At 35.5% G+C, this 27,970-nt stretch overlaps 3 protein-coding genes across 9 annotated transcripts; 2 read left to right on the forward strand and 1 right to left on the reverse strand.

The window, feature by feature from the left end:
- Positions 1-1,078: 1,078 nt before the first annotated feature.
- On the reverse strand, positions 1,079-6,070 carry LOC109059024 (solute carrier family 2, facilitated glucose transporter member 6-like). Its single transcript, XM_042761819.1, has 10 exons — positions 5,691-6,070; positions 5,434-5,587; positions 5,128-5,334; positions 3,841-3,937; positions 3,491-3,702; positions 2,962-3,108; positions 2,762-2,870; positions 2,457-2,645; positions 2,111-2,244; positions 1,079-1,818 (listed from the first exon to the last, which is right to left on the reverse strand). The coding sequence occupies exons 1-10, from the start codon at positions 5,747-5,749 to the stop codon at positions 1,657-1,659; spliced, it is 1,470 nt and encodes a 489-aa protein (XP_042617753.1). The 5' UTR covers positions 5,750-6,070; the 3' UTR covers positions 1,079-1,656.
- On the forward strand, positions 6,066-17,720 carry LOC109059016 (kinesin-like protein KIF2A). 6 transcript variants are annotated; one of them, XM_042761812.1, is made up of 21 exons: positions 6,066-6,290; positions 8,003-8,097; positions 8,337-8,459; positions 8,547-8,601; positions 9,827-9,955; positions 11,268-11,371; positions 11,504-11,599; positions 12,017-12,071; positions 12,146-12,308; positions 12,418-12,508; positions 12,650-12,713; positions 12,801-12,892; positions 13,099-13,241; positions 13,393-13,597; positions 13,712-13,822; positions 13,920-13,987; positions 14,235-14,318; positions 15,743-15,893; positions 16,196-16,297; positions 16,465-16,600; positions 16,684-17,720. In XM_042761812.1, the coding sequence occupies exons 1-21, from the start codon at positions 6,230-6,232 to the stop codon at positions 16,767-16,769; spliced, it is 2,214 nt and encodes a 737-aa protein (XP_042617746.1). In that variant the 5' UTR covers positions 6,066-6,229; the 3' UTR covers positions 16,770-17,720. The 6 variants fall into 6 exon arrangements, with proteins under 6 accessions (XP_042617746.1, XP_042617747.1, XP_042617750.1 ...); XM_042761813.1 differs by having other exon boundaries at positions 11,271-11,371; XM_042761814.1 differs by having other exon boundaries at positions 6,082-6,290; positions 8,337-8,441.
- Positions 17,721-18,612: 892 nt separating this feature from the next.
- Positions 18,613-27,263, forward strand: LOC109059017 (choline/ethanolaminephosphotransferase 1-like). 2 transcript variants are annotated; one of them, XM_042761820.1, is made up of 10 exons: positions 18,613-18,749; positions 18,995-19,097; positions 20,132-20,538; positions 21,689-21,836; positions 22,839-22,980; positions 23,197-23,281; positions 23,516-23,647; positions 24,177-24,335; positions 24,586-24,711; positions 25,414-27,263. In XM_042761820.1, exons 3-10 carry the CDS (start codon positions 20,188-20,190, stop codon positions 25,549-25,551), a joined length of 1,281 nt encoding a protein of 426 aa, XP_042617754.1. In that variant the 5' UTR covers positions 18,613-18,749; positions 18,995-19,097; positions 20,132-20,187; the 3' UTR covers positions 25,552-27,263. The 2 variants fall into 2 exon arrangements, with proteins under 2 accessions (XP_042617754.1, XP_018931765.1); XM_019076220.2 differs by having other exon boundaries at positions 18,621-18,874.
- Positions 27,264-27,970: the final 707 nt, after the last annotated feature.

The following is a 27,970-nucleotide window of genomic DNA, read 5'->3' on the forward strand; positions in this document are numbered from 1 at the left end:
GTATACTTGAGTGCACTTCTTTTTCACAAGGGAAGCCAGGACACCAGACACTGGAATAGTGATTTTCACTAAGTTTTAAACATTTAGTGATTTAAAAATATTTTGGAAGACTGTTAAATAATAATTTGTTTTAGATCATAATTTATTTTATTAATAATCACAACGTAAGTTTCACAATTAATTCAAATGTTTCCTAACACAACCATGATATTTATAAGTAAAACATCCACACATTCACCCATCAACAATTAAATTATATATTACCCTGTTAATGTGAATATTTATAAAATCATATATGTATGACAGGTTTGGTCTTTCAGATTGTGTAATGTAAGAAAAAACATCCTTATATAACATATTGGCCTATGTCAGTCTTGTGTATGTAGTTAGCGATTAACATTTTTGGGAACACTTTACTAAATAGAAACCAATAAAGGAGCCTAAAGCCAAACACGTATCACATGATTTTTCCTTAAAGGCTTTTTTGTACATGTAAGCAACTTAACTCTTGGGTAAGAGCCATTGAGAATTGGGTTACATTAGACATTGAGGTCAAATGAACGCAATTGACTTTTTTTTATTATTATTTCCCAAAATTTAACAGTTAGTATTATGTAATTTTAATGAAAGTTAAATATAAAAAGTGACAATATATTAATAATATTATCTATACCTTAATCTGCCATTAACTGGTGGAAGGAAATCCATCTAAGTGACTGAAAAGTGGCAAATAAGAACAATGAATATATGTCTATTAGATAAATAATGCACTGCATAAAACCTAGGTCTTTTGACAAATTTTCAACATTTACAAATGTAGTATGTAACAAAGGTGCATTACAATGCTTTAGTTTTGATTGACAGGATGCACTGTGGCGTCAAGCTGTCAATAACACGAAACATTGTTCTCTTTTAAACATCAATGCTTACTGATAAAAAGCATATGCAATTAATTGGGTAAAAAGGTTGGATAATTATTTAATTGTTTATATAACAAAACAAAAAATAATAGGAAGTATAAGAAACAGATCATTATTTTCGTGCATAGCTATGGCATAAAGGACAGAGATAAACAATGATTAATCCAAAATCTTTATGTACGTATCAAGACATGACAAAGGCCAGAATTAATTTTGCTGAAGTCTTGCTCAATTCTAGATGTGGTCCACACCCATGGGAACTTCTTCGTATCAATGTACTTTTGCTCCTGTGCAATATAGGTTTAGTTTGGTCACACTGATGATAACAATTGCAGAACAGTGAAAGAGAAGTGAAGTGCCAACCACATGTTCATATTTAACATAGAAACTGAGAGCATGATATATACAGAGTATATACATATTTATTAATATCCTTTAGATGAGTGAACACTCATATGACTCTATACAGTACATCCTTCTTATAAATGTACATTGGACAGATTTTACATATTAATGTATTTACATTAGAGTAACATTCATAAAGCAATTATGTATATCTTAATATATATATAAAGACAGTGTAATATATAAATGTGTATTATTTGGCATCACCCAGTCATTTTATCTCACCACATTTAACTTGGATGGCAAACTCACAACTTGGGTGAAACATAATTTCTTTTGTTGTGGCTCTGTAGATTAAATAGTGCCACAGTATCGCTGCAAAATGGACATATTATGCATCAAGAATAGTGAAGGTTCGGCCAGTCCTGAAATAGTTCTTAATTTCTTCCAGAGTCCGACCTTTAGTTTCTGGCACACATTTAGCTGTGAAAATTATATTCACTACAGAAACGACACAGAAGAACAGGAAAGGTGCAAAGAGTCCATAGGCCTCCTATATGAAAAGATGTTTGTTATCAAGTTTGTCTTTTATATGTATACTTACTAAAAACTCACACAACTATGTATATGAAAAATACTACAATTTTTCAAACAATCAGAAAGAAAACAATCTGAAAAATCTGAAGAAATATAATCATGCACAACACAAGTATTATCAAAAGCAGGTTATATTATCTTTTAATGATCTTGAACAAGGATCATGTTGTTGTATGTGTTGTTAGGTAAATAAAAAAGTTATTTTCCAATTCCTGTTTCAATGTGTGTAAAAAAGAGATTTAGCTCACCACCACATGCATGAAGAGTTGCGTCAGAATGAAGGCTGTGATCCAGCTAACACCAACACACAAACCAGATGCTACACCACGCGCACCCAAGGGTAAAATCTCTGACATTAGCAGCAATGTGATTGGACCCCAACACATAAACTGCATAGGAAAGTAATCAGCAATGTTATGCTGCATCATATTATACATGAAGAAACAGTACTAGAACTAATTCTAAAAATGAAGTAATTCAGTCCTGTTGTCAATAATCAACAAGTTCCTTATCTGTCATTTATGAGATCCACAAAAAGCTTCTACAGTACAGTATAAGTCAAAGTGAACTGGTCACTGTATATGAACAAACTTCCTAAAAACTCACCAAATATGATGACCATAGAGCTAATTAGAGTAATTAGAGTTATTGGATCGAAGGCAGGGCCTGTTGAGCCTCCATAAGTGCTCTTCAAGCCCTCGGTTACGGTAAGATTGCCATGGCTGCACGGTGTTTTGTGGGTGTACATGGTCATTGAAAGCGTGGCTATATACATCAAAAATCCTGAAGGAAAAAAAGGTTTTTTTTTTTTTTTTTTTTTTTTTTTTTTTTTTTTTTTTTTTTTTCCAATGAATTACATTTACCAAATATAATACTTTGTTTTTTAATTCTACACAAACCTGAGGTGAACAGTAGAGCCTTTCGGCCTGCTTTGTCCATCAAACTGGCTGCGATAACAACAGACATCAATCTTACAACTCCCACTAACGCTGCATCATATTTCAGTTCCTGAATGGCAATAAAACGTCAGTTTTTTCAGGTGGATAAATATGCTTTCAGGTATTTCACAGTGTGAATGAATAAACTCTTTATGACATACTAGTGATATAGCTGTCATGTGGAAGATGGGCTCCAGATATACAAGAATTGGGGTTATACCAGTCATCTGCTGCAGGAATCTCATGAAGACTGAGATTAGAATTGGTTTATAGTATAAAGGTTTTTTAAGATCACTCCATTTAGCGCCCTGTTCGAGAGAACATGCAAGTCATTTAATATTCTATTTTTATATAATGCATTTGAATTTTTTTTAATTCCAAGCAATAATTGGCAGCCCCCCTGCAATACTGCAGCAAACATGCTTCTGTAAAATGTACATTTTATATTTTAACCAACAACACTGAGAGGTTGTATATAAGTCATGTTATAATATTATGCAATAAAAAAATCAAATGCATCAAAACATTAAATAGCTTTTTTTATCCAAAGCTTTTTGAATATTGAAGTTTCTGATAAAAAAAAAAAACTAACCCCATTCTCACTTATTGAATTCTATTTGTATGACTTTTTAATTCTATGGCAAAACCACCCTGATAACAGGATGTAATCCACCGTAATGCGCCTTTTACCTGAGAATTGATACTGCGCTCAATTTTATTGAACTCGGTCAAGTAATCAGAACTGGGGCCTCTGAGCCATTCTAGTGATTTAACTGCTTTTGCTCTGTTTCCTTTCATTACATGGTAACGTGGGGAGGTCGGCATGAAGCAAAGCAAAATTATCATGATAACAACAGGGATCTCCCCAGCCACAGCCAGCCACCTCCACGGCAAAACCAAGCCTGGAGAGAGACCATAAAATAGCATCATTTATAAAGAACTTATAAGTAGTGTATATGAAAAATGCTTGGAAATTCTCGTTGGAGAAAGTGTGTTTCAACATACAACCAAAACAACCTGAGAAATATGAGCTCTCTTACCAAGTGCATAGAGTGCTAGACTTCCAAAGACAGCTGTGATCTGAGGATATGAACCCAGCACTCTCACAGACAGGTGTGAAATCTCTGACACATACACCTATGAGAAAAGACATCAACTGATGTTAATGAGATCTATTAGGCACAAAACTGCAATCACTAATATATTATTTATGACATTTCTTTAATTAAAATCCCACGTTACAATGAAACTCTTATCTGTAGGCTATATCTAACAACACGTTGTCATATAAACATCCATCAGATCTCATGGATTCAGCAAATAATTCAGATTCAAACTAATATAGGGTTTCTTGCAGGTTTTATGAAGGTAAATTTTACATTTTCTTTTTAAAGATTTAATAAGACCAAGGAAAGAAAATTTAAGGAATAAATTGAAGACATCACAAAACATCAATATGTTCTTTAAATGAGCTGTATTACTTTGAGTCATAGCTTCAAAGTTTGAAAATACAACTTCCTATTGATCCTCATAAGAGCAATAGCTTAAGGCTTGAATACCTCTTCTCCCAAACACTAGAATATGAAAATAACTTTTACTGTACCAGATATTTGTTAGTTTTAAACAAACTCACTTAATTTTGTTAAATTATTTCAGAAAACAAGACTTTAAAACTTCATTTTGAATCTCATGTACATCTATTTTGATTAAAGGATGTTTAGATATTTGCATTACTGAGCAAAAATATTGAGGAATACATTGATTTTTAGCAATGCGTGCACCATTTAATGCCATGACTTTATCAATTTAAGACTCTGTGCTCTGATTTAAGACCTATTAAATAATATAAAGATTGTTGGCATTATTGATAATAAACATGTATGTTGTAATGACTGATTTATGGATATATTGTGAATGATTTTTTCTGGGAGACTGAAGTTTGTGTTTTTTTTAAAGGTTTCTGCAGGTCTTCTATGAATTAAGGCCTTAAAAGGTCTTAAATCAGAGCACAGAGTCTTAAATTGATAAAGTCATGGCATTAAATGGTGCACGCATTGCTAAAAATCAATGTATTCCTCAATATTTTTGCTCAGTAATGCAAATATCTAAACATCCTTTAATCAAAATAGATGTACATGAGATTCAAAATGAAGTTTTTAAGTCCTATCTATTATCTTTATATTATTTAATACCACTGTCATTATTATCAAACTTACTAAAAAAACTAAATAATAATAATAATACAACTGCATTTTGCAGTGGCACTGTAGTATTTAAAGTGGCATATTCATCTATTGATAAACAAGATGGACTAACAGATAACTTACAGGAATAGAGCCAGCCGTGATACCACCAGCGATTCCAGTCAGAAATCGGGCCCATAATAACATCCAAAAGTTTTGTGCAGCCCCCATCACAAGGAGACCTACAACAGATGGTACTCCTGACAACATGATGCTTATTTTTCCCCCAACTCTGTCATTCAGCACCATGGCACTAATACCCCCGAAGGCTGCTCCAAGGGTGAAAACTGACTAACAAACAAAAGACAAACTAGTTACAAATATGTAGTTTTACTGTATGTTTATACCTGAAAACATCTCCCATATCTTAAAACACATTAATGATCTTACACCAAACCATGATATCTGATGGATGTCCATTTGCAGCCGAGGGTCCTCACCCTTTTGAAGCTGGGGGATGACAGGGGAGGGGAACACTAAGGCAAACCCAAAAGTAAAATTGCCCAAAACAGCTGAAAACACCGCCAGGAATAGCCTGCCATGTCTAGGAAGTATAAACATAAATAAATAAATGCAGAAAAACATGAAATTTCATTGAGACAGTTATAAATCGAGAACAAAGAAGGACTACGGAACGATGAAGTCACCTGATTTGGGCTGGTTTGTTTTTAATTAATGCTGTGTTTTCATCCGGACTGTCTTCCATCTCTCCTCCGCTTCAGCCTGCAGACTGATGGGTATTACTGACAGCGAGCGAAAGTCAAAGCCCATTTTTGCAATACTGGTGTTTCTAGATGGGGGACTAAAATTAAGCAAGAAAACGTCAGAACTTCCTCAACTCAGATAAGAGTAATGTGTTTAGTAACCTACAAAGCGGATTCCTCCGCTTACTGTGGTTGCTATGGTTGCTCAGCTGCAGTGTCCGACTGACCGCAGACCACCAGCTGCTTCTAGCCAATCCTGACGCAGGAGGCGGGACTTGTGGAGGGGAAAAAAAAAACACGCAAATCGAACGTCCCCCGCGCACGCGCGCTGAACTCGCCTCCTCTTTTATGAGCCGCGCTGTGGCCGCCTCCCGGTTTCGAGCAACACGGAACAACAAATGTGAAAAATTCAAACATAAACACTGTTTTTAGTTCCCACACGCCTGTCTATTTGAGTATTCCCTCCGTCCCATAAATGAGCCATGGCGGTGAACTTCGGCAAGATTGTCGTGGGGATTTATGTGGAGATAAAGCGCAGCGATGGTGAGTTCATATTTGGGTCGCTTGTAACCGTCCGTTAAAGTCGTTGCCCCGGTTCGGCTAACGGATGCTAACGTTACCAAACACAAAAACTGACAGAAACGGAAGGTTTGGGTGGTTGGGCCTGGTATAAATCGATATATGGTGTTAAATTCGGTCTGTTGGTGCTGGTTTGTTGCCGGGGTAGTTAACGAGCTTGTATCAATTAACAGTGCAACTGTTGACTCGCGTTAGCCACCTGCTAACCCCGGGTGGAGTTTGTTTAGATGCTCATAATGTGTGGGGTCATATTTGATATGAGCACATTAACTGGCTCACTTGATGCAGATTACTGTGTAATTATTTATATCTTGTATTGGTAGGGAATATGATCATTGAGTCTTGTAGATTCTGGATTTATGTGGGTTAGCCACCTTAAGTCAATTGCATTTTTTTTTTTTTTTATTATTGTTTTAAAGATTGGTTGTGGACAGAGGGAGGTTGCTGGTTTTACTCTAACCAGCTGGTTTGTTTAGCTTGGTATTTTTGAAAACGCAACATAAGTTTGGATGCTACTTATTTCACATCAGTCACTCATTTACAGTTATACATTTAGCAGACGCTTTTATCCAATGGGACTTACAGTGCATTCAGGCTGAATTCAGGCTATACATTTTGCATGTGTATTCCCTGGGAATTGAACCCACAACCTTTTGCGCTGCTTACGCAATGCTCTACCACTGAGCCACAGGAACACATTTAAGGTTAACGAAATCTGAGAGTTTTCATATAGGCCCAGTCATAAAAATCTGACTGTATTATGATTTGAATATGACAAGCAAGTTCCTTGAAGTTATGTGATGTGTCATTCTTTGGGTTCAGAGATTAAAGTCCATCTTAGTGGCCAAAGAAAATACTGACAGTTTGGGATTAGTTGCATTATTCTGTAACATGTTTAATGAAGATTAAAAATAATTGTGCAATTACAAGTAATTATTAAGTACCAGTTTCTATTAATAATGTCACAGTAGAGATGGAAATATAGTAAAACTAGTATTGGTGTCTTGTGAGCATTCAGTGGCATATCATTGGTATTCGCATACAGTTTGGAAGACTGTCAGAAGAGATGATGATTTTATCTCTTTGAGAAGGCTGTGTTATATTTAACTTCAGCTTGTAGCAAAGAAATAAGGGAACCCGGGTCTAACTTGATAGAAGAACCACTTCTGTCTCTTTGGGAAGTTTTTTGTATTGTGTAATAGCGATAACTCTTGACATGCTCTCTGAAGATAAGCAGTGCTTGTGACATCTTTAAACAGAGGAGGTCTCTAGCGTCATAAAGATGTGCCTTTACTTCAAGCTGAGTTTTAACTTTTCTTTTGGCCTGATGTTGCATGCAGGGGTTTTAAATAGCTTGTTTTATGGCAGGATAATATGTGCTTTTTCTTGCTGATGCCGCTGTTGAATAATTGCAGGGATGTCGACATGTGAGTAGAAATAGCTCTGAATAATAGATACGGAACCACGGCTGTTTGTTTTCAGTGATGCTCTGATACATTTTAGTTGGTAATATTAGCACAACTTCTGAAGTGTCCTGAGAAGCAGATTGCTGTTGACATGTCATCATGTACATAAACACTTTTTCAAGTTAACATTAGATTTGTAATATTTCTAAATGAATACATGAATGTTTTTTAATTTGTCTTTCACACTTAGAGGTGTTGGGTTACTTACAGGGCGAATACACCAGGCCATGGTGACCTCTTTAAATGAAGATAATGACAGTGTTACTGTGGAATGGATAGAAAATGGAGACACTAAAGGAAAAGAGGTAAGTCTAGCAGCCTCTCAGCTGCCTGTGTTATTAATAATGGAAAGAACAACATTCTGGTGTTGTTAGGGTTCAGTATGAAACTCTCAGTCAGTGGACACATGCTGTGTTTCTTTCAAATATAAATTATGTTATCATGTCTTTTTCTCCTTAAGATTAGAGCATTCTGCATGATTTGGCAAAAAAGTGCCAAAATTTCTTCTTGTAATGTTCACAGCTTGTTCTTTTTTTCATAACAGATTGATTTGGAGTGCATATTCTCACTAAATCCAGATATTGCTCCAGAGGAGGAGATTTCCTTGAGCCCTGTTACACCACCGCCTCCTACACCCAGTTCTGTGAAGGTCAGCAAAATCCCTAAGGTTTGTATGAGGCCAGAGTTAAATGTTGAACTTGCATTCTAATTGTTCGCTTATTTTGAACCATTTTGTAAACTTGTTTGTGTGCAGAATCGTAGAACTATTGCACCGGGAAGGAGTGAAATCCCATCCAGAGACAACAGAGGTATATTTGTTGTTACATGACTCAGGAATAGGGCTGCACAATAAATCGAAATAAGTTATGAATTGGGGTATGGCCATGTGCAGTTATTATGTGCAGTTATTATTCCACAAAAGTGATTTAGGTAAAAAAAAAAAAGGTAGTGTGCATGTGCTGGGTGCTTCAGAGTGAAGGGGCAGCACATGCATGTGTCAGGCTCTTGATGCAGTTTTTTCCACAAGCACTTCATTGTGACCATAAACTGAATTCAATATAACATACACTGGGAACTACCGTTTTCCTAATTTGCCTAATTCTAAACATTTTTAGTGCTAAAAGTTTCTATACAAATCTAATGTACTGTAGTAACTTTGTGGAAATTATTGTCTATATGTGATTTTTTTTTGAAAGTCTTCCTTTACTGTAAAGCATTTTTGAATGTTAGGCAATGTTTTATTAAAAAATTACATTAATGGACAATAAAAAAAAGCTTCTCCTTGGAAAATATTAGAATTTTTAACAAATATCCAGTATTATATTGATTTTATATAACTTTTATTGTTATTTTTTGTTTGTTTGTTTTTGTGGCATTATTGTATATAATTTACTGAAGTATTATTTCTTCACTATTTTTATTTTAATTTATTAATCATTATTATTGCTTGAGTTTGCAATGAAATTAGCCTTTGATTCTGATATGGTGTTAAATGATAAATATAAATAGTAACAGCAGGGTTTTGTAGACAATGGGGGCAAGTTCACCAGAACTGAAAGAAAGTGCATATAAAAAAAGATACACCAACTCAAAGGCTGTCAAAATTAAGACTTGAGTTTATTGCCGCATAAAAGATTATGACAGGTGTATATTGCTATTGTTAAACAAAATTCTATTTTTCAAAATACAATTTATTAACAACATAATGAAATGGAAATTCACCCTACACCAATTCATCTTTTTAACATGCATTTTATTGATCTTATTGTGAATGATACATTTATGCACACTTGTTTTTTTTTTTTTTATATATATAGTACTTTTTGATATAGTAAAAATTACTACTACACACAACTTATAGTTGTCTTAGCATACTAAGCTGGCTGTGTTTCAAAACTTGGTGAGCTGTCATCCTAAGCTGCATTTTTATGCATCATAGGCATGTTTGAGTGCTCCTGTGATGCCTCAGTTTTCAGACATAGTCTCTGTTTGTCCGAGTGTGATTCGCTGACTCTTATGTGATCTGTTTTAAAGTTGGCTCGACTCGGGGACGGCCGGCCCAGCAGCAACAGCCAGAATCAGCACCCCCTCCACCAGCACAACAGCCCTCTCAGCCCACACAGAGCCAGACCCAAAGTCAGCTAACTCTGCAGCAACAAAATGGTAATATGACACTCCTCAGTCTTCTCAGTCTGTTATTGTCAACCCCCTTTTCCCCACAGGAAAACGCTGAAAGCTGGACTGAGGCCTCCTGCGCAGGATGCATATCCTGCATAAAGAGAAAGCATCCTTTTAGAGTCTGAATTGTGCAGTAAACCTTAACCTTGCTCATCTGTTGGTACCTTGGCTCAGATCTCGTAGGGTGTGGTTTGGCTACCCCAGCTACCCCTCTGAATGTCAGTGACTGTTTGTGACCGGGCAGGCTTGACCAGACTCTGAACCTCCCTGATTAATCCTCTTGCTTTGAATTTATGAAGCTTACAAGAGTCTGTCTGCTGAATTAATCTGGAATCAAAGTGCTCAGACTGTTTTCTATGTGCTGCATGATGCAGCACATCCTTTGGGCAGAACTACAATTGTTCTAGAGTGGTTGGATTTGCTTGTTTAGTGCAGGGAAAGGACAAAATTGATTCACAGATATGCTGTGATTCTTTCTCAGAATTGCAATTAAAGGAATAGTTCAACCAAAAAGGAAAATCTGCTGAAAATATTCTCACCCTTAGATCATACAAGTTGTGGATGAGTTTGTTTCTTCATCAGAACAGATTTTGGAAAATATTAAAATTGCATCACTTGCTCACCAATGGATCCTCTGCAGTGAATGGGTCCTGTCAAGTCCAAACAGCTGTTAAAAACATCACAATAAGTGCACAGTCCTCTCCTGATTCAGATGAGAGCACATTTTTCACTGGAAAAAGCAATATTATGGATGGAGATCTTCATTAATTGTTTAAGGACTGGGGTCATGTGAGTTATTTGTTGATTATTGTGACGTTTTTATCAGTTGTTTGGAACTATTCCTTTAAATCAAATCGTGAGGTTCTAGTTTGGTGTGGTGAGAGGAGTCAGTGTTCAAACTACACACTGTTTTTGGGTGGCTTAAATTAGTCAGTCAGATAAATATTAATGCCTTCATTATGTGGCCTATTCTTTTATTGCTTGTTCTGCTGATACTATTGTTTGCAAGTAATAGCAGTAATGTGGGGTAAATTGAAGACAGCAAGAGTGCATAGATAGATGACTTTGGAAAAGGTCTGCTCAGAGAACAGAGCTCTTTAAGATGGAGAGGGCTGTTGGCGCTACCATGTGCCAGCTGCCAGAGGCTGTGGCTTGCCTCTATAGCCCCTCTGTCTATACACATACACTCTTATATTAGTGAGAGATACAGAGTGGGAGGGGACGGGACGGGCTGAAAGAGAGGAAACGGTTGTTGCCTTTGATAAAATGGAATCGTGTGTACCATTCTGCCCTCTAGCAGCGAGGAGGAAGTCAAACTGTGTGAAGGAGGTAGAAAAATTGCAGGAGAAGAGGGAGAGACGCAGGCTACAGCAACAGGAACTGAGAGAAAAGCGAGCACAGGTAAGACTTCTCATCTTTGTGTCATTATATCTTTCTGCCTCGTCTCTCAGCTTTTAATTGTAATGGGGTTGACAAATAGATTATTTCACCTGGTGGTGTTCCTATTGTGAATGTGCTTGTCTTGTTTTAAAGGAAACTGATACGACAGTTCCAAACTATGAAATACTGCAGATGATCCGAGACTTCAGAGCAAGTTTGGACTATCGACCGCTAACCACAACAGATTTGGTAGGTATTGATGAATTAATGGCTGGGTCATAAAATTAAATGAAATGAAATTAATAAAACAAAATCATGAATGAATTAATGAAATTGAATTTAACAAACACAGCCATCATTTATTATAATTTTTTCCACACTATTTTAATATTATTATTGGTAATTAATTTTTTATTCATTATTTTATTTTTATTATAATGATTATTTATTCAGAATTGTTTCTCCATTTGAACTTTGGAGGGGAATATGACCCTAGACATGTTCATGTATTTGAGATCCACCTTTTAATGATGATTATAATAGATAAAATATCATTATATCAATATCATATATTATTAGTATGAAAAAAAGTATAACTAGCGATATCTTATACTTAAGTCTTGGATGTTAAGTAAAACGTGATTTATTTATTTATTTTTTTTACAGATTGAAGAGCACAGGATATGTGTTTGTGTAAGGAAACGACCCCTCAATAAAAAAGGTAATGACTCAGAAATTTAGTTTTTTTTTAATTACCTTACGTGTGTTGTTATTTATTTCTAATTTGTGTTGTAGAGTTGACGGTAAAGGATTTGGATGTGATCACTATTCCAAGTAAAGATGTTGTCATGGTTCATGAACCAAAACAGAAGGTGGATCTGACTCGATACCTAGAGAACCAAACGTTCCGCTTCGATTATGCCTTTGATGACAGCACAACAAATGAAATGGTTTACAGGTAAGGATGGATTCGTTTGTTGTTCATTAAACATGAATCTTTCTCTAAAAATGATGTGGGAATTAGTCACTGTTGGAGGATAAAAATCTTATAACCGTTTTCTCCACAGGTTTACTGCAAGACCTCTTGTGGAAACAATCTTTGATAGAGGAATGGCCACATGCTTTGCTTATGGCCAAACAGGAAGTGGAAAAACACATGTAAGAAGTATTTATTTTACATAATTGAGAAAAATGTTTGTACAGTTAGTTTTTGTACTGATAATGGCCACAACTTTATTTTTTATTTTTCATTTATCAGTGTAATAAAATATAAAGCTCATTGATTGGTTTGTGTTTTAGACCATGGGTGGAGATTTTTCAGGAAAGAACCAGGATTGTTCAAAAGGAATCTATGCATTAGCTGGTAATTGATGTTTATATGGTCCTATATATTCTTTAATCTTGTTCTTTCAAGAAAACTCATTCAAATACATGTTGTACACACACACAGCTCGAGATGTTTTTCTCATGCTGAAGAAACCAAACTATAAGAAGCTGGATCTTCAGGTTTACGCAACTTTCTTTGAAATTTACAGTGGAAAGGTAAGTGGCTCTGAGTTCCGTTCACTTTTTGTTCATTCAAAACGTGTTGTGAATACCATTTGAAGATTTGTGCTCATTTGCTAAATGACTGGATCATTTTCATTTTTCATTGATTTATTTTTGAGTATCAAGAGAGGTGTTTTAGAAAATTGAGGACTAATTGATAGCTAAAGGCTATTTTAAAAATGGGTCTTTTTCTTCTTTAGGTATTTGATCTGTTGAATCGTAAGGCTAAGCTACGTGTGCTAGAAGATGGGAAGCAGCAGGTGCAGGTGGTTGGGCTTCAGGAACGTGAGGTCAAATGCACCGAGGATGTCCTCAAACTTATTGAAACAGGGAATAGTTGCAGGTAATACCCAATGAGTAAAACAAGTTCACTGAATAATGCTCTAGTTATTAGCATTTGTTTATTTCATAATCTTTTCCTTAACATGATCTTTGATCTATAATTGGTCCACACAATGTCTTAGTACATACTGCTGACTTATCTTACATTTTAGGACCTCAGGTCAGACCTCAGCCAATGCCCACTCATCCCGTAGCCACGCTGTCTTCCAAATCATTTTACGAAGGAAGGGCAAGATGCATGGCAAATTCTCACTTATTGATCTGGCGGGTAACGAACGTGGAGCGGACACATCCAGCGCTGATCGGCAGACTCGTTTGGAGGGAGCCGAAATCAACAAGAGTCTGTTGGCTCTGAAGGTCAGCATCTTAAAAATACCACCCAAGAGCAGGGGTCAGCAACCATTTGGTCATGAAGTGCCATTTTGAATTTTCCTAGTTAATCACTGTGATCTTGCATGTCCCATGTATTAGGAATGTATCAGGGCTCTGGGCCGTAATAAGCCTCACACTCCATTCAGAGCGAGCAAGCTCACACAGGTCCTAAGAGACTCATTCATTGGTGAGAACTCCAGGACATGCATGGTAAGTTTGATTAAGCTCTCTTTCTCCAACACTGGGATTTGACTTAGTTTACCTTTGCCTGTTTGCACAGCTGTAATTGTGACTGTTGTCTGCATAGATCGCCACCATTTCTCCTGGCATGACCTCCTGTGAGAACACGCTGAACACTCTGAGATATGCAAACAGGTGAGGAAACCGAAATTGAGTAGAACTCTTGCTTCTAGCTGTTTTTTCCTTTTGAAGAGTTTTTAAATGCCACTCTTAGATATTTGCCTCCAATATTTTTTCTTTTTAAATCTCAGTAAAGTTGTTGTATTTACCAATGCAAGTGCCAATGGGGGAAAATTGTTGTAACTATACGTCTCTCCTGATTGGCTGTGCTCTTCTCTCTCTGACTTGCTGTTTTTCTCTTTTCTGTCTTGACTGTCTTCAGAGTAAAGGAGTTTGGGATTAGCCCCTCTGACATCCCCTTCTCTCAGGGGGGAGGAAGTCGCTCTGAACCCTCTCCTACCTATGAGTATGAGCACATGTCTATGCAGCTTCCCACCTTATTCTTAGTCAGATACACTGCAGCAGTGTTGGGGACTAACTAAAACTAGTGATAGAAGTTACTAACATTTCTCAGTAGTGTAATAGTAGCCAAACTCTTTTCAAAATCTAGCTTTTTTGTGAACAAGCATTTTTCCCCTCTCAACAAGCAGTGAAAAAAGGACAAACCCTTAAATCACACTCTACACTGTCTGTCACTGTCTTATGCCCCTTTCACACCAAGAACAATAATGATAACTATATTAGCATCCACAACAATGCATGATAACGTTTATTATAAGCATGCACTGCTGTTCTGTCGTCTGCCACTTTAAATGCTCAAACTCTTTTAAGCAGGGTGGATTCTGATTGGCTGTCAATGTTTTTATCATTCATCAACTAGAAGAAATCTTTGGGACATAGAATTTTAGCAAATCAGTTTATTGTGAGTAGGGATGTCAAAAGTATCACTTCTTCAAAAATGGTATTGAGTATTGTCACATTTCACTTTTTTGTGATCGACTACTAAAATTTGTTATGAGAACCAGAGAACCTTAGAACCTTAAGGTTGTGTGTCATCACAACCTTAGATTACTTTCAGTGAACTACTTCAAAAAAAATATTTACTGATTCACTTGTAATGTCTGCGTAATTTTACACCTTGTTTTATCCATATATTTTGTAACATTTTTAACAAATTAAACTTTTTTTTAGCAACTTGTAATGTTGGGAACAGTGTTTTACATTATGACTGTAGCTTGGCAGTCAGTTTCAATGTAGCTTCCCCAGCACTGTTCAGTAGATAACCAGCATCCCGTGTTGGCTTGCACCCAATGCATGGAAATACTCATGCACTGCAATGTATATAACCACAGTCTGTTTCTTTTTATTAGAAACACTGGCTGCACTCACGTCTCACACTAATGGTTGTGCTTTTGGTGTACACATTTTTCATTTCCCCTCTGATCTGCTGCCATTTCATTTCTCTAACCCTGGGAATGTCTGGCATATCTGTGGTGCTGTTGTCCTTATTTCTCCTTTAGACATATCTCATAATATGAATATTAATACACATAATCACTGTACATAATTAATAAAAATGAGATGACACCATAAACAGTTGTGTTAGCCGTACAAATGGCTGCAATTTATATTTCCAGCTGCGCTGATGGAAATTCTCATGTCTGCAATTTTAGTTGTATTAAAAAACAAACTGCTTGATTTTGTCACAAAATCCTTAAGAGCATAAAACATTTCAAATAATGTAAGGTTCCGGTTTAATATAAGGGAAAGAGTATACAGAAAAAACGAGCATCTCCCCAGCTGAGTCCTGTGACCTGTGCATGGTGTCATTTAGGTCAGCACGATTGCTCTAAAAACATCATCACAAATGCTGTCAATCTGTGAATTTAGAGTGAAGGAGCTGACCGTGGATCCCAATGCTGTGATGGAAGGAGTCCGCCCCAATGTCGACGCCATCAACCAGCTGGACATCATGGATGAGGAATGGGAATTGGGCAACTCCCCTCAGAGAGATGACCTCAAACTGCTCTGTGAACAGAATGTAAAACCACATCTGTTCCTAGTACTTCCTCTGCTTTAAACTGCATGCATGATGATACAGTATTGACACCTACTTCAGTGATACTTTTTAGAAGTGTAATTTGTGACCTACTGTTACTGTCTACATGTATAAATTATATTATAAATGTAACTTGATAACTTTAATACATCCTTGCTAAATATTGCTGATAAAAAAAAGAAAGAAAGAGAAATGGCAATCGGTTTGTCTCCTTTTAGATACTGTGGATCAAACTCCATTAAGACTTGTAGGTAAGATAAAAGCTTGTGTTTGAATATTGACAGGAAGAGGAAGTCTCCCCTCAGCTCTTCACGTTCCACGAGGCGGTGTCTCATCTGGTGGAGATGGAAGAGCAGGTTCTAGAGGACCACAGGGCTGTGTTTCAGGTATTTATTCCTCTAAGGTCACTTTCATACTAGAGCTTTTTAGTCCAGTTGACGTCAGCGTTGGTTTGTTCTGCTTCTGTTCTTTCGTTTGTACTCTGATACGGTTCAGTTCCAAAACTGAAAAAGGGAATTGTTAATGAGGATTTGTACTCTATGTGTGCTGACAGGAGTCTATCAGGTGGCTTGAGGATGAGAAGGTTCTCCTGGAGATGACTGAAGAGGTGGACTATGACGTGGACTCCTACTCTTGTCAGCTTGAGCAGATTCTTGACCAGAAGATTGAGATCCTTATTGAGCTCAGAGGTAGAATGTTCTTTTAGTTTTTCCTTTCAGTTTTCCCCCGATGGAATGATTATTAATGGATGTGTGTCTGCTCGTGTTATCAGATAAAGTGAGGTCATTCCGTTCTACTCTCCAAGAGGAGGAACAAGCCAGCAAGCAGATTAACCCCAAGCGGCCCCGTGCGCTGTAGCCTGGAACACGCTCGCGGAGAAACGACAAACACAAGAGTCCTGTAGGCTTCTTGATAGTATTCAGAAGTATTCTGAAGAAACCTTTCCTACTTTCACATGTGAAATAAAGCGTTGGGTAATTCTCCTACAAATCAGTAGAGGATAAAATAAGGGGATTTTTTTTTTTTTTTTTTCATCATTAAACCCCCATTAAAAATGATTCTGAGGAAAGCTTTAGAATTTTTTATTAGTATCGATTTTATTTATTTACTTTTTCATTGTAGGTTAAGGGTACAGACTTGTATCAGTTGATACTCACATGTTCTACCCTTTGGGGTTGGTTTTTTAGTTTTACCACTGAAATCCTTCTTTTGAAGTTGTTCTAAATTGTATGCATGGACACTCCGTTCCTAGCATGACTGACCGGTTCATCTGCACTTTAAATAACCTTGTTTTTTTAGGGGTCCGTTTACTGTACTTGGCACAGTGTATGTTTCTGTTGATTGGCTGTTACAGCATTTTACTCTGTATCACCTTGCCATTTCTTGAAGGTGTAATAATTGAAGTTTAAGACATTGTCAAAGAAGGATTAAATGCACTGGGAGAAAAATCTTGATGGTATGTGAATGAATGTGAGAATTGTCAGCAGTTAGTTTTGCTGGTTTATCAATGACTGCTGTCCCATTTCTACATGATATTCTCTTTGCCATCTCTTTCATCTGTTTATCTGTAGAATGCTTTTGTGCCATATCATGTTTCCTTGTGGAAAGGAAGTTAACAGTCCACCAACTTAGTGTTTTGCTTTTAAAACTTCCCAGCATTCTCACTTCTCCTGTTAAAATTTGTAAAGTGTAATAACTTACAGCAAGTTTCTCACAACAAATAGAGAATACCACGTATCCGCTGCTGACGATTTTAGTGTTGGCACCTCTCAATTCAGTGGTTGCTAAATAAAGAATGATTCAACAAAATTCTCTGTTTTTATCCTGACTTTCTGTTTTGGTCTGGAGTACTTAAACTGGGATTTCTTGTCTTTGTAAAATCAGAGGAGAGTTTTTAAACTCTAGAGATCGTGGTGAGAATGAAAGTATAAAAAGTTTAAATGTATAAATTAACTTGACTCCTCCAAAGTTATTAGAGTTAACTAAAACCATTAAAAAATTTATTTTATTTTATTTTGAAGTTTTTATTTCAGCTAGTTGACAAGGCAACATTTTTCATTTATTTTCGTTTAGTTAATCTGCATGTTCTAAAATTACTAAAGCAAAAAAAATAAAATAATTATAAACCATATAGACAAAAAATAAAATTACAACAAAATATGACATTGGCAAATTCAACAACAACTAAAAATATATATAACCGTTTAAAGATCTCGATACTAAAATAAAACTACCCTTCAGACTTAGTAGGGGAGGGGACGGTGCATAGGGGGCGCTGTTTGCTCATGATTCCCTTCACAGCAGGGGTGTCAGACTCAGTTCCTGGAGGGCCGCAGTCCTGCAGAGTTTAGTTCTGACACGCAGGCCATGTAGCTTTTAAATTATCCTGAAGGACATGATTAACTGGATCAGGTGTGTTTAATTAGGGTTGGAGCTAAACTCTGCAGGGCTGTGGCATTTACCGTCACACTTTATTTGCATTAATTTCATTTTAAGCTATAGGTTTTGTACACATTGCTGAAATTATTGATGAAACCATACCAGTATTTATTGCAGACTTTTATTATTCCATATTTAAATAACCGAATTAAAACATCTGATAAATGCAGAAATAAATGTGATTTATATTATTAAATGTATTTAAAAAAAAAAAAAAAAAAAAAAAACATGCATGTTGTATTTTATCATATTTTGTGGCTAACTTTTATTGTGAAATGCATACTTCCGGAAGGCGTTGTCGGTGCGTTGATGCGCTTTTCACGCCTCTGCTTGTCATCCACGCCGTTTATCCTTCCGTCGGTTTACCATCCTTCACCTAAGCGTCTTCTCCGTTGCCGTGTACGTTTCTTTGTTCTGGAATTTCTTTTAATTTAACAATAGTTTAAGAATTCAACTTTTGGCATCACACGGGTATCTCCAGTGTAATGCTGCGGAGAAAATACATTTTCATCACGTAAACAAAGGTAACGTTAACGTTACTGTTAATCACAAACCAACTTCATTAATCACGCTGCCTCTAAAATGTTTTTAATATAATTATATACATCGTATGACATTTATCATATGCCTGACACGTTTGACAGATCGCTATCAAGCTGACGACGTCACTCCTCGGTTGGCGATCAAGTTGACGTCATCCTCCAGATTTTAATGGGCTGTTATAAATCTCATAAATACAGTCAATTGGTAAGTACGCCATAAAACAGTGCAGATCAACACCACAGTGTAAGGGGTTTGTTTTGTTAGATCCCAGTGCATCATTCTCTTCTGTTTCTGTCCTGTGACTGCCCTCTTCTGTAGGGTCAGGTGTATTTTAGGATGGTGGGCCACCCGAACTTTCACACTGCCTCTAAAATATCTTTAATATAACTATAATTGTAAACGTATATCACATTTATAATATGTTATATTATATGCATGAAATAAAATGTATATAAAATTTAATAAGGACTGAAGACCCTATGAAATTAGAAAAATAGCATTCTCTTTGTTTTATAGCTGTGGGATGATTATACTTCTGTGCTCCTTAATGTTGACAAAATGAACTTTTTAAGCTGAGGTTGTAGACCGCATAATATTTTAAGAGGCATCAAAGTATAAAGTATATAAATTTGAATAAAGTATATATTTGCTTATAATTTCATTAAAATATTTAAAAATGCATATAGAGCCACCAGCAGAATATCTGCTATATTTTAATTAAATATCCTGCCTATAATTTAATTTAGCGTTTAAATGAATTCATTTTAAAATCAGCTTATAATAGAGAGGCATCTAATAAAGTATGAAACATTGGTAGAACATCTGCTAAATATAATGAAATATTCATTCATATCCTGTAATTGTAATAATTTTAAGATTAAAATTTATTATTTGTAATAATTTAAATGTCAATATTAATATCAGTTTATATATATATATATATATATATATATATATATATAAATTGTATTCAAATAGAATATGTGGCTAATTTTGTTTTTTAGGGAGAAATCAGTTCTTGTCCTTTGCTCTTTAAAATTCTCTGTTGTTCTTGAGCGATACATTTATCTTTGTTGATTGAAGTATGGAAATCGTTTACTAAACAGCAGTTAACTAAATAACTATTACACCACCCCACAAAAACATTGTTAATTAAAATTTCCAGTTTTTCAGTAGTGTCAGAGTTGTTCCATGTGTTTGAAAATAATTAATGCGTTCTACTGTCTTTGCTCCCATAGAATTAATCCCATAATCTCTTTGTGGATCCTTGTCACCACGCCCCACACAGAGAAACATGAGCTCACACAAGAGACCTGTCCGCGTTCGGGCCGATTCTGACACCAATTTCTCCATGGCCTGTGACCCGAACGCACCAGGTGCAGAAGAGGGCTCAGGTCTCCTGACCAAGCTGATGGAGCTTCCTGTATGCCGTCTGTCCCGACAGCAGCTGAAAAAGCTGGAGGAGCATCAGTACAGCAGTGCGGGACGGTCCCTCCTGGATCCCTTCATGCAGGGATTCTGGTGCTGGCTGGTGAGCAAAGTGCCTCTCTGGATGGCGCCGAACCTCATCACCATAGTGGGACTCGCTACTAATATTATCAGTACTCTGATACTGGTGTACTACTGCCCTACTGCCACCGAACAGGTGAGCTGCACTTCCACTGCTTCAGGAGATTCCACTGCTGGCTTAAACAGATATCTAGTTATCTAGAAATCTAGTTATGAATATGTAGTAGCTGTTGCAGTTGTTGCCTTAATAAACCTTACTAATGAATTAATATTTTTGTTGATTTTAATCAGTTAGAATTAGGAATATTTAACTGCTGTTACGGTGGTCACCATTAAGACATTTTGTTGTTGATTTTAATATCAGTTTTAGTGTTTTTTTTATAGTTATTGCAGTGGTCATCATCATGCCATTGTGTTTTTTTGTTGGTTTTAATATCAGTTCAGTCCACTTATAAATATATAATAGCTTTTATTACAGTAGTTACCATACTTTTTGTCATTGTTGTTGATTTTAATTAGTTTTTAAATTACTTTTGACCGATTTCAGATCAATTTTAATCTAATTATGATTGTTTAGTAGCTTTTGCAGTAGTCACCATTAGGACATAACATTTTTGATGACTTCTAGTCAGTTTTAATTTGGTTTTTAATATTTATCAGCTGTTACAGTGGTCACCATTAGAACACTGTCTTTTTGTTGATTTATATATCAGGTCAGTTACATATACAAGTCATTGTTGTAGCAGGAGGCCATGATCTTTTTGTCAATTTTAATATCCCATTCAACTTTTAAATAGTCACTAGCTATGAAAATAGTCACCATTAGGATGTGGTATTTATTGCTGATTTTAATATCAGTCTAAGTGTAATTATGAATCTTTAGTAGTAATTGCAGTAAATTCTTGGTTAGTGTATGAAGGTCCATAATTTATTATATTCTGAGCTCTCCTGAGGAGATGATTGCTGTGGTCTATTTAAACCGTGCAATAAGATACTGTGTATTGTCAGACACAGCTTGTTCTGTCAGTTGTAACAGAGTCTGTTTATCATCTATAACAGTCTTATGAGTCCTGCTGTTATGGAAAACATCTACACTGCTCAGTTCTGCAATACGACGCCCACTCTCTCTCCACATACCATTAGCATCTACAGTTAGGCTTATTAGAGATAAAAGAACACATTCATATCCACCTTTGTGCAGTAAGTAGGGTTATTTTTTTTGGTTTACAAAGTCAGTGAAAAGCATCCAAGTGGACAGAAATTGAAGCTTATTTTATCTTTTTCAGGCACCAACGTGGGCATACTTAGCCTGTGCTTTGGGTCTGTTCATCTACCAATCATTGGATGCTATAGATGGAAAGCAGGCTCGACGGACCAATAGCAGCACACCACTTGGCGAGCTCTTTGATCATGGCTGTGACTCCCTCTCTACAGGTACAGATGGCTACTATGGTATTACACTTAGATCTATGGCATTGTGTTTTATAATTACTTTATTACTAAATTCATTTAAGAGATTTAGCCCTATACATTTGAGTAAAGATGTGTCAAAATGTATTATACATCAATGGAGACAGACAGACAGACAGATAATTTATATCTTTTCCATCAGTGTATCATCCATTTACCTTTTTATTAAATCCAATTTCACATGTATGCACGTTTCCCATCTGAAAGGTTCTGTTATTGGAATTTTTTTTTTTGGGGTCTCATTTTTGGGCAAGTGCATCTCTAAATAGATGAGAAATATATACCTTATGTGTGTGTATGCAACATATATGTGACCCTGGAACACAAAACCATTCTTAAGTATAAATCCAAATTCTGAAAGCTAAATAAATAAGCTTTCCATTGATATATGGTTTGTTAGGATAGGACAATATTTGGCCGAGATACAACTATTTGAAAATCTGGAATCTGAGGGTGCAAAAAAATCAAAATACTGAGGAAATTGCCTTTATAGTTGTCCAAATGAAGTGCTTAGCAATGCATATTACTAATCAAAAATTAAATTTGGATATATTTACGGTAGGAAATTTACAAAATATCTTCATGGAACATGATCTTTACTTAATATCCTAATGATTTTTGGTATAAAAGAAAAATCGATAATTTTGACCCACACAATGTTTTAATACAATTATACCCCAGTGACTTAAGGTTTTGTGGTCCAGGGTCACATATATGTCTTACTTTAAGGCTGGAATATACTACACAATTTTTGCCCCATTTTTCCCTTGATTTATGGCCTGAAGAAGTTGCTATGTTGCCGAAAGTCAGAGCCAGTCTGCAGATTTGAGCTGACAGATTTCATAGATAATCACATAGTGTATTTTGGTCACAGACAGATTCCATCCAGCCGGAGGATATCAAACAGTGTTTTACAGGGGTTTAGACAAACTTACTCTTGTTGTTTTGTGTCTTTCTCTGATGCAGTGTTTGTGATCCTGGGCACATGTATAGCAGTGCAGCTGGGTACCCACCCTGACTGGATGTTTTTCTGTTGTTTTGTGGGCATCTTCATGTTTTATTGTGCCCACTGGCAGACGTATGTTTCTGGAACGCTGCGCTTTGGCATGTGAGTGAAAACTGCCCTCTTAATCATAATCAATGACTCCTGTACTTCACCTTAAGTTCACAAATATTATATTTGAACGTTCTGTTCTGCTCATGGGAAGCTTTCAGACAGTTGTTGTACTGTTGACTGCAGAAAGAAAGAAAAGTGCTACAATTGAGTTAGATGAATAATTAACTCATTTCATTTCATCTTTTAATCACTTCTTTGCTTGTGCAGAATTGATGTGACTGAGGTACAAATCTACATTATAATCATGTACTTACTGGCTGCCATTGGAGGATCTGCTTTTTGGCAATCTGTGGTAATTCAAATCAGTCTTAATTCTTTCATATTTTGGTCATATGATTAGACCGTGTTCTAAAAGACAAATGTGTTCAATCTGTATATCATGGTCTGTCAGGAAATCTGATTCTCTAGCATGATGCATGTGTTCAGTGAAATGCAGAATCCCTTTACATGTACAATGAAAAGGACTCCTATATAATGATGTGATGATTAGAAACCGGATATGAGAGATTTGTTTTTAATCTTTCAGATCCCTGTGATAAATATCCAGATTAAAATAATACCGGCCATTTGCACTCTTCTGGGGGCCATTTTCTCCTGCACAAACTACTTCCGGGTTATATTCACAGGCGGAATGGGCAAAAATGGATCTACTGTTGCTGTAAGTAAAAGCTGAAGTGTCTGGGATTTCTGCACCACCAAACAGAAATGCATAAAGACATGCAAATGAAAAATAACTAAATGTATAGTGACAAACACTGTCGTTCATTGCCTGAGTGTAAAATTCATAGTTTTGTGTCTTTTTTATTTTTATTTTAATTATATTTAATTCTAAAAGTTACTTGCTTTTTTTAATTGAAATAAATTAATTAATCTAAAATAGTTTAAAATGAGTTGTTTACTCTAGTCTAGGACCAACTGGACCAACCTGAAAATGATTTTTATATAATAATTTGAACTAAAGTACTGAACTAAGTTTAAATAGAAAATACCTTAAAAATATAAATGGCTTCTGTTTGTGAAATGCTTTGAAATAATGATTAAGCAACCATTTTTTTTATGCAGTATGTATCAGACAATTGTTAAATGCACATGATGTGACCTTAATTTAAAACAAAAGATCAAAAAACGATGTCAAAATAAGTTTTAAGTCTAAATTATTTGCGCATCTGTTTTTCCTCTTTTGTTAGGGCACAAGCGTTTTGTCTCCATCCTTCCATATAGGAGTGGTAATCACACTTGCTCTAATGATCTATAAGAAGTCTTCAATGCAGCTATTCGAGAGACATCCCTGTCTCTACATCTTAGCATTTGGATGTGTTTCAGCCAAACTCACCAACAGACTGGTGGTAAGATCATGAATGACATCAATACACTGTATTTATTTCAGCTTCATTAAATAAGTGCTATGATCACTCTCAACACATATGAACACATATGGCTTGTATGCAAGCATAAAATCACTGTTAGTATGATTTTCTGCACATTTTAATATAAATACTTGACATTGTTGTCCGTACTTCATATCTGTCAGACTCAAACCGTATTAGCATCAGTTAATGTAAATGTCACTACAGTCACATCTGCTTTGTTTTCCAGGTTGCTCATATGACAAAGAGTGAAATGCAGCTTAATGACCTGGCCTTCACCGGACCAGCGCTGCTGTTTCTGAACCAGTACTTCAACAGTTTCATTAATGAGTACTGTCTTCTGTGGGTCGCTCTGGTACGTGTAAGATCTTATATATAAAAAAAAAGAGCTCAGTGTAGTATGTAGACATACTTTGATTTTCACATCGCATGGTTTCTTACACGGTCTGCTGAAACTAAGTTGAAACAAAGGTCATTCAGAAACCGTCATGGTTGTGACGTCACAGTTATAAGCACATTCAAGTCAACATGATTCACAACATGTGCACAATTAGGCACATTATTTCAAATTTAAAAAGAAATCTGTAATATAACAACTTGCTCTTCCTCAGAAACAACTTTGATCTATTTACACTATTTTAACAAACACATTGAGCTATGCATGTAAACTCAGAATTCTGTGAAAAAAGTCTGAATTGCGAAAAAGTCAGAAGTTTATATCTCAGACTTTATAACACGCAAATGCAACTTAATATCCCACAATTCTGTTTTTATAACTCACAATTGAGAGTTTATATCACGCTATTCTAAGAAAAGTAAACTAAATTTTGACTGTTTTTGGTTCAAGAAACGTTAACTAATACTATAATCTGAGGGAAAAATATAAAAGTGTAGATCTTAGTTATTTAACTGTGGGAAGTGCATAATCTTCACCTTTATTTAACCCCAAAAAGCATACCTCTTAAAAAAGCACAAGCAATTCGCTGCTTTTAAATTTTTCATCTTGCCATATGAAAAATGCATTTGCCATGCTTTAGCTTTTTCCTTTTATTTGTAGGTGCTGTCAGCGTTTGATCTGGTGCGGTACTGCGTGAGTGTCTGTAACCAGATCGCCACACACTTAAACATCCGTGTCTTCAGCATCCAGCCTCCGTCTCCATCCAGAGTTCAGGCAGACAGCAGAAATCGCCACTAACCTCTCGTCCCCTCTCCCTCAAACACCTCCAGCAGGTCACGCACCTACTGAAGTAGTGAATGTAAAAGACAACTCACAGAGCCTGAGCCCAAATGGCTGCAGTCATGAACTTTGTTCCCATAATGAAGTGAGAGAGAGGATATTTGAAGGACGATAGGAAATATTTAAAAGAATATACATGCTACGGTTAGAACACCATTTAGTTGTCAGTATTTTGTTGTTAGATGACCAGTTTTGTTTGCCTTAGTTAGAAGATCTGCCACAGAGGTCACAACTATGAATGTTTAAATATTTTTTTATTAGTCACTTTAAAAAAAAATTTGTTGTTTTGTTTTGGACCAAGTATTTTGCCCAGCAGTGTAGAATTAACATCCATGTATCCATTAACATTCAACGCTCCATCTGAATGAAGTTTCATAATTACAAAATGCTATAGGCATTAACTGGAATCTTTGCGGCTGTTCACTAAAATGTAATATCAAAATTTACACTTAAACGCCAATACGTGCCACTGTTGCCAGTACAAAGTGGTGCTCTACTGTCTAAGAAGAGCAGAGAGCATTGAGAAAGGTAAGAGATTACATCAGATCTTATGACAAGAAAAACAGGCACAAGAGTTTCCATCAATATTTCAGCAATTACAAGAATTTCACATTTCCAAATCCTGCTAATTCAGCCTCTCATCTGATGTCATTGGGTAAACTAATCCATACAGTATGTATCATTTTTCTTTCTATGCATATGTTTGTGTTTGTAGTGTTTTGGAGGGGATTATTTGTATTATTATTATTATTTAGGTATACCAATGTCACTAAATGATAAAAACTGTATTAGAAGCAGTATTTTGATAGTGCCCTATTTTCCTAATAATAACTGGGGCCAAGATAGACGTCTAGAATGATTGTGAGTTACACTGTACAGATGAACCCTTAATAATGGATGACATTAAAACCTTAAAAATTAGTGTTTTTGCTCTATATACAGTAGTTAATGTGATAACTTGTGCTAATTTATTTTTGTGCCTTTTATTTATCACTGTCGGTATACTCCTCTATGCACAGTAAAAGTTGGACTCAGCGATTTTGATATTTTTTAACCTCTTGTGTAAATCGCATTTTGTTTGCAAGCATCATACTCAACAAAGATGCAGTTTCATATTTCTGCATGTCACATTATTGAATTAACAATCAGTCATTATATTTTTTACCTTCATGCCAACTGTTTTTTTTTTTGACAATTACTGTATATTGCAAAACAATAGACATTAACTCTGCAGTTCTGTATCGGGTGCTTCCAAAAGTAGAATATGAACAGAGTGGCCAAACTCCATGTATATTTCTCAAAACGCGTTATTGTTTTGCATCTACCTCTGAGCAGTTGCTTGTATATGTTATTTTAGTCTCTTGATTTGAGGTTTTTATTGAAGATGTTTTAATCCTGTTGTGAATGTTATTCAAGTGGGTTTAAGTGTATTTGTGTTTCTCCCTTCTTATTTTTTTTGAAACACGTCATCCGTTCACCTGAGGTCAGCCAAAGCTGCAAAACACGCATAGTTGAAGAAAACGGTGTCTGTCGCTGCAACTATATTTGCATACATGTAGAATTTGTACCTCGATCAGTATTTTTGTTGTTCTGTTGATTTACAGCAAATATTTTACTTTGTAATAGACTAATGGTCATGAAATAAATATTGTTATATTTATGTTAACAGATTTCTTGATCGCTGCCTCAGTTTGTTTTAGTATTATATTTTAGTTCTTATGCTACCAACAATGTCCCATGGTACCAGACACATTAAAAAACATTATAAAAAATACAAAACAAAATTACTAATAACTCAAATTAAAACTAAAAGAGGAAATATAAGAAAATTAAAATGAATTCAAAATATTTTTAAAAACTATAATAGTATATCAATGATACTAAAATAACTAAAATATTAATAAAAGCTATAATAGTATATCAGTGTGTGTGTGTGTATATATATAATATATATATATATATATATATATATATATATATATATATATATATATATATATATATATAATTTTCTTTTTAATACACTAAAAATATATAGGCTTTATAATTAGATTTAGATGTAAATTAAAAAAAACTTAATATGATGCATATTTTTCGGTTGTACATAAATGAATCTGGAAAGAAACAGGAAGATTTTTTTCAATTAAATGTATTAGTTTTATAGTTAAAAAGTACATTATACATTATATTTAAATGTGTTAAATGTGTCTAAAATATTTTCACCATGCAAAAAAAGAAAAAAAAGAAATGTGGTCCTTCATATTCTTTGTGCAAATATCTTATTTTTTTCTTTATATTCTCTATATTATTGTTCATTTGCAGTGTGTTAACATACCGGTCCTTCAGAGGACACAGTGTGTGTGTGTGTGGATTTTCA

This window comes from Cyprinus carpio, chromosome A8, assembly GCF_018340385.1.
Source record: "Cyprinus carpio isolate SPL01 chromosome A8, ASM1834038v1, whole genome shotgun sequence".
NCBI lineage: Eukaryota > Metazoa > Chordata > Actinopteri > Cypriniformes > Cyprinidae > Cyprinus > Cyprinus carpio.

Excerpts from the sequence above, each read along its gene's own strand:
- LOC109059024 (XM_042761819.1), bottom strand. The coding sequence starts at position 5,749 with ATGGAAGACAGTCCGGATGAAAACACAGCATTAATTAAAAACAAACCA. Across the intron at positions 5,588-5,690 it reads AACAAACCAGCCCAAATCAG|ACATGGCAGGCTATTCCTGG; the intron begins GTGACTTCATCG and ends TATACTTCCTAG. Across the intron at positions 3,109-3,490 it reads AGCGCAGTATCAATTCTCAG|GGCGCTAAATGGAGTGATCT; the intron begins GTAAAAGGCGCA and ends TCTCTCGAACAG.
- LOC109059016 (XM_042761812.1), top strand. The coding sequence starts at position 6,230 with ATGGCGGTGAACTTCGGCAAGATTGTCGTGGGGATTTATGTGGAGATA. Across the intron at positions 8,602-9,826 it reads CCCATCCAGAGACAACAGAG|TTGGCTCGACTCGGGGACGG; the intron begins GTATATTTGTTG and ends TCTGTTTTAAAG. Across the intron at positions 13,988-14,234 it reads ACTCTGAGATATGCAAACAG|AGTAAAGGAGTTTGGGATTA; the intron begins GTGAGGAAACCG and ends GACTGTCTTCAG.
- LOC109059017 (XM_042761820.1), top strand. The coding sequence starts at position 20,188 with ATGAGCTCACACAAGAGACCTGTCCGCGTTCGGGCCGATTCTGACACC. Across the intron at positions 23,282-23,515 it reads CTGCTTTTTGGCAATCTGTG|ATCCCTGTGATAAATATCCA; the intron begins GTAATTCAAATC and ends TTAATCTTTCAG. Across the intron at positions 23,648-24,176 it reads AAAATGGATCTACTGTTGCT|GGCACAAGCGTTTTGTCTCC; the intron begins GTAAGTAAAAGC and ends CTCTTTTGTTAG.